This window comes from Elephantulus edwardii, unplaced genomic scaffold (assembly GCF_000299155.1).
Source record: "Elephantulus edwardii isolate Elephantulus edwardi_28Jun2011 unplaced genomic scaffold, EleEdw1.0 scaffold00031, whole genome shotgun sequence".
Classification (NCBI taxonomy): Eukaryota; Metazoa; Chordata; class Mammalia; order Macroscelidea; family Macroscelididae; genus Elephantulus; species Elephantulus edwardii.
The window spans coordinates 2,973,647-2,979,650 of NW_006399781.1; the positions used below are offsets into that span (position 1 = coordinate 2,973,647).

The following is a 6,004-nucleotide window of genomic DNA, read 5'->3' on the forward strand; positions in this document are numbered from 1 at the left end:
ATCAGATCACAACAGGACGACATCATCCTGTAATTGCCAGACCACTGAGAATCAATCACAGCTCAGTAAGTTCGTATATATCCTTTACACTGCCTCATACTTGCTATTACTATCAGATGTACATCAAACATTCAAAGCAGGAAATAAACCACTATTGTAGATATAAAATGTAAGAAACAATGGATAGGTGAGATTAAGTTAATGATATTTGCAGAATATTATTATATCTGAAGGAATATATAAATGGTCAGAATATTTAAGGGGCTAGCTGAATACAATGCATATACTTGATGAAAAGTTCTTTTTTGGGCATACTATTAAAGTTTTTTAAGTATAATATCTGAGTTCTCTCAGTGACTCTATATACACATTTTGATCAATTTCTTAGGTCAGTTAAGACTCAACAAGATTACACATAGTTTTTCCCAATGTACTTCTTTGGACTTTCCTTCAATAGCTTTTCTGTCCAATGAGTTGAGTCCCTATTGTAATGGTCTGTGCTAATTCTGTCATTAAATTTATCACACTGTGTGTTAACTAATCTGTAAGTCTCCCAGTAGAGTGAGGGTTTCTGAAGAAATAGGACTTAATGATGATTGCTTTACCTGAAAGAGTGCCTAATACACAGAGATACCAAAGTACTTGCTAATTGGGCACTATGTCTATATTCATATGGTATACATTTACCTATAAATAACAATCTCAAAGTAAAACTAGTATCTGATTTTAAATTCTCAATTATAGTGAGGCTATGATTTAGCTAGTGCTAAATCATTTTTAAAAAGCTTTGAGGCATTTTATTATAAAACTCGTATACATAAGTCCATATGTACTTCAAAGTTAATCAACATTTACTTTATTTTTTAGCTTGACCTTCTAGTAAATCTTTAGCTTCATTGATTTTGGCTGCTATATAAGGAGATCCTCCTATAGAAAGAAAGGAAAAAGGAAGAAGAGTTACAATAGGGATTTTCAACTTCTGCTTTGTGAAATGCTACATTTTAAGTATCCCTAGGTTTGTCTGAGAGAGTGAAATGAGGTCATTCACATGAGGATGAGGATTTATGAAAAACTGATGAAAATGTAATTTGAGGAGCATGGTATGTACCTTTAAAATAGCATAAATCCACCTGTTCATGGTGATTCTAAATCACAAATAAACATTAATTTATTGTACTATGTTATTTTAAAATAAGAGGCACCTGAGCTCATTGTTAAAAAGTCTCTGGTTTGCTTTAAATAATTTTTTTGCCCTTCAGCTTTCTGGTTCTAAGTCATTTTTAAATGATAACCTATTAATCTGCTGTCCTATTATAGCAATGATTTTTACAGAGCTCAGCAAGTGTCCAACAGGGAAGCTAAGTAGACATAGAAATGTTTATGGGTTCTTCCATTACTTACTGAATCAGAAACCCTATAGGTAACAAATTAGAGTTTGTATAAAAGACTGGGAAATCAGATTTCAAAAAATTATAAGCCTGTTTAAAATGTCAAGCCCTCTTAATAAAAGTCCTCTCTTCTAGGAGGAAAGAGGTAAAGCTGTTTCTAAGTGTTACCAGAAACGAATAAATGACACACTTAGGTCTCTAGTCTTTAGTAAAGGAGTTGAATTATATAGGGGAGAAATATTATATCTCTTAATTTCATTAACGAATGTTCCATTATGATTGTAAGTCAACTGTGGATACCGTGAATCACATCTTAACCAGAAACACAGATCTTAAAACCTTTTTCATGCTCATCAGTACATCAAAATTAGTTCTTTGGTGCCATCAAGTTGAGGATGACTAGTGACTGTATGCACAACAGATCTGAACCTGAACTCAATTCCATCCTTACACTCTATGATACACTTGAGCTGGAGTGCAGTGTTACAGTCATTGTTGTAGTAGTTATTCTTGGGTAACATTGAGCTGGAACCAACTCAACTCACCCTCCAGTGGGTTTTCAGAGGCAGTTAATCAAACAAAGGAGAATGCATGCTTATTCTCAATACATTTACTTAGTAACTATTCTTTCAGACACCATAACCAAATGCTTTAGAGACAATATTCACATACAGAGATGGGTCTTTGGAATGCCCTTTTAATGACCACCAAGAACTAAGTAAAATGTATTCCATTATTAACAATTACTCATTCCAACAACATACAACAAATTTGATACCTACTTACCCTTGTCTGGGTGATTTAAGAGCATAATTCGTCTATGAGCATCTCTTATTTTTCCTTTATTGGCGGTAGGGCTAATTATGAAAAAAAAAAAAAAAGATGTTTAATTCAGCCTATTTTGAAATCACTTAAAAACACTATTCAGGCACATCTGTCCTATCATACAAGAAGATGAAATTCTAAATCAAAAGTGACTATTCTTTAGAAAGGTAAAGTATTTAAAAGTATTAAAAATTTACTTAACTGTAGGACTCTGTATTCATCATTTATAGCGAATATTAAGCACTGATTTACCTGTTGATGTCTAGCAGTAAGTAAATGCTATGAATTAGGTATGCCTTCTCTTTTGACTTTTTAATAATTATCTATATATTTAAAATAAACAAGGAAGGAAAGACCAAGTAGGGCAGACGACAGAGACTGGAACTAATTAGCGTTAATTTTCTTGCACCGCCCCCCCCCCAGTTAATCACTTTTATGTGGCCTAACCCATAGGGAAAAGGTGATGTTTTGCTGGCGATTACCAACGTCTCCCTGAATAAAACGATGGGCAATTTCTAGGCTCAGAGAACCCAGAGGAGGCTCAGCAGGGTTGGTTATGACTCAACGACAATGTGTTTGAATTAAAGTGGTCTTTCTCACATTTCCTCATTCATTATTTCTGGAGCTATAGAAAATACCTGGCATTATTATACCTTACACCTAGTATTAATGCTGCTTCCCGTTTTGTCATTTTGGGTTCAAATCCACCTCTGTAATAACCACCACTGAAGGCCTGAAAAGAAGAAAAGTAAACTGAAAAACTGCTAAGAAAATGTTTGGAAATGTTTACAGAATAGGAAAAAAAAATACATGCAATTTCTGAGAACTTTATAATTTCGATGCTACTGTAGCGTTACAAGGGTTGGTGTTGGGTGCCATCAAGTCAACTGTGAAGCACAGCGACCCTAAGAATAGATCTTAACCTTGCCCTGTCCTGCATCATAATCACCATCTCTGACATGCTTGAGTCCACTGATATAGTCACTGCAATAATCTATCTTGCTGGGGTCCTCCTCTTTTTTTGATCCACCCTCCACCTTTCCCAGAATGATGTCCTTTTCCAAGGACTGACCCCTCTTGACAGCATACCCAAGGTATGTGGTACAGAGGCGATTATTTTAAAATACAACCAAACTAGGCTCTTGCGCAGCAATCCCAAAGGAGTTGTGCTGCTAACACAAAAGCAAAGCTTCTCTGGGAGGTAGTTCAAATGCAACAGTGGCCCCACACAAGACAGGCAATCTCTTTCCAAGTGATTTATAGTTTCCAAAAACCCATTGGAGGGTCGGGTCAGCTAGCTGTAAGCTGGTTCCAACAAAACCAAAAGTTTTTGAATGAAATTGTTTTGAAAATGTAAGACAATGGAACAATGATTCAAAGCTAGTTCTTTTGGGAATTACAAGCCAAGGTGTAAATAAAAATTTGATATATGGGACTATTTTTAAAAATAAGTCTCCTGGGGGAATTAGTATATGACTCAAAACAACTAACACAGGTTATTAGGTAATGAGTTCCTCTGATCTTGTTCTGCCAGAAATCTGCTCTAGCCTACCATCATCCCGTTCTGTCATACTTAACATATATGCTATATAGAACAGGCTTTCACAGTCACATTCATCCTGCTTGTGATCACAAAGGTACTACAATCATTACAATGGTATTACCATCACATTCAGTCATACCCAATATCAAGTTAGGGAGTATTAAGTCATACAACAAGAACAGATCATTTTAGGTACTACAGTCCAGTGCTTGTAATGCAGATCAAAGAGGGAAGGATCAGAATGTAAGAGCAATAATGCCAGAGTTACTATGTGAGCAACAGTGGTAATTAACACTTGATAACAGAATAATTAGCTGTCATGTAACTGGACTTTTTTGAGGGTAGTGGTGTTAGAAAGCCCACAACTTCAAAATTATTGATTTGAGAGAAAAAAGGCTCAAGGGAAAGAAACAGCTTGGAAATTTACCCTCGACAAAAAGTTAGCAAGAAACTTTACTGAATCTTACAGATTTTGGTAGACTTTGCAAAACTTGTTTTACTTGAGGTTCCACATGCTTCATGGCTTGCAAAACATAACGTCCTAAAAACAAAAGCAAAATAATAAATAACAGAAATCCCCATCCCCCGTCTCCTCTACTTCATTCATTTCCACTTCCAAACCATTAACAAACCTGCAAATCCTGCAGCAGCAATGGTCAGTCCAACTGCTACCATTGTACTGGCCTGATAATAAAGGGAAGAAGAGTAAATATATTTTCTTTACTTACTACCCTTTCCTAACATCCCCCCAACTGCAGGTCACTGCAGGTTTCACTCCAATGGCAGTAAGAAACTTCTGAAAATCTTCTGCCCAATGATCCTTTAATGTTCACTGGCAATTTCACTACGGAAATACTGAGCAAATCAATTTAGCTACTTTTAAAACAGTGAAAGGAATGACTTTCCCTCTATGTAACTCTTCCATCCCTGGGTAAACGAAGTCAGAAAAAGTTGAGTCCAGAGCAGTGGGAATAAGGTTTGTGCTGAAAGATTAACTGATTGGTTACAGTTGGGTCTTTTCGGCTTCTGATGGAGCATTTTCATCTATTAACGGGAACTTAACCAAGTAGTTTTTCTGAGCGCTTCTCGAATCACGAAGCTTTGTAACAGGGACAAGGCCCAAACATGTTCCGGAATCAGAGAGAAAAGAAATTACGTCAACGGGAACCAGTAATGGACAGAGAAGCATAGCAAGGATCTCCCGGGCTTTTGGGTGAAGGACAAGTGCTGCATTTCCACTCATCTCCAAGTCCCTGGCAGCGGCGGACCTTAACCAAGTGCAAGAGGAGCAACGCCTTCGCACGTTTAGTCCTTGGGACGACAATGGTCAGGGTTCTCGCCCAAAGGCAGGTAAGAACACAAAGAGTTGGGTGAATAAGAATCAAGGGCCTCACGAAGCTCCGATGCCCTCGCTCCGGGGTGGACTAGGAAACCCAGGCTCAGATTCTTCTCTGTGAAGCCGAGCCGAGGTCGCCCAGGAGGCTGGAAGGCCGCACTCACCATGGTTCCAGCTCGGCTGTCCTGCATCCACGGGGACCGCGGCTCATGCCAACCAGCGGCCGTGGCCACTCTCCAGACACCTCGGAAAGCCACACACCATCGACAGCTGCAAATCCCCCCCACCCCGTACCAGACACCAGCAAACAGCCGCGCGGGCCGTAAAGCTAGCCGAATAACTGTCGTAAAACAGGCATGCGAAGTTGGGAAAGGTCGCTCAAGTAGAGGGCGGGCAGAGAGCATGATTTCGATTGGTCGTCTAGTGGGCGGATCGTTTTCCTATTGGGCTCAACGAAGAGAGTTCTCTGTCCTTTGCCCTTGAGTCCGTCTTCCCCATCTTGACCTCGTCCTTTTCGAAGTTTTCGCTGGTGAAAGAAGCTCATGAATGAGCTAAGACTCTACCTCTTTATTGCTTTCACACATCTCTCAGCAATTTGCATTCCAGTGACTTTGTCAACAAAACTCAAATGCATTGCAGAGGTGTCCGTGCTGACTCTAGATGTGATCCATCTATGCACCGTAATCTTTACATTGACGTCAATGTACTTTAACACTAAAGAGGTGTTTGTGATATATTGCAAACACGAAAATCAACAAACCACAGCTTATTTCAGCAATTGCTTGTTAATATATTAGTTAAATAATTTTGTTTATGTATGTGACTTGACCCTCAAGAAGATGGATTGATTCAGTGACTGGGGTAACGTGGGGGTAGATGTGTCAGAGACCGCGAAATTGGCACAAAATAGAG

At 38.6% G+C, this 6,004-nt stretch overlaps 1 protein-coding gene across 1 annotated transcript; it reads right to left on the bottom strand.

Moving 5' to 3' along the window:
- Positions 1-856: 856 nt before the first annotated feature.
- Positions 857-5,318, bottom strand: LOC102847407 (mitochondrial import inner membrane translocase subunit TIM14-like). Its single transcript, XM_006884046.1, has 6 exons — positions 5,257-5,318; positions 4,389-4,440; positions 4,224-4,297; positions 2,867-2,946; positions 2,175-2,245; positions 857-927 (listed from the first exon to the last, which is right to left on the bottom strand). The coding sequence occupies exons 1-6, from the start codon at positions 5,281-5,283 to the stop codon at positions 857-859; spliced, it is 375 nt and encodes a 124-aa protein (XP_006884108.1). The 5' UTR covers positions 5,284-5,318.
- Positions 5,319-6,004: the final 686 nt, after the last annotated feature.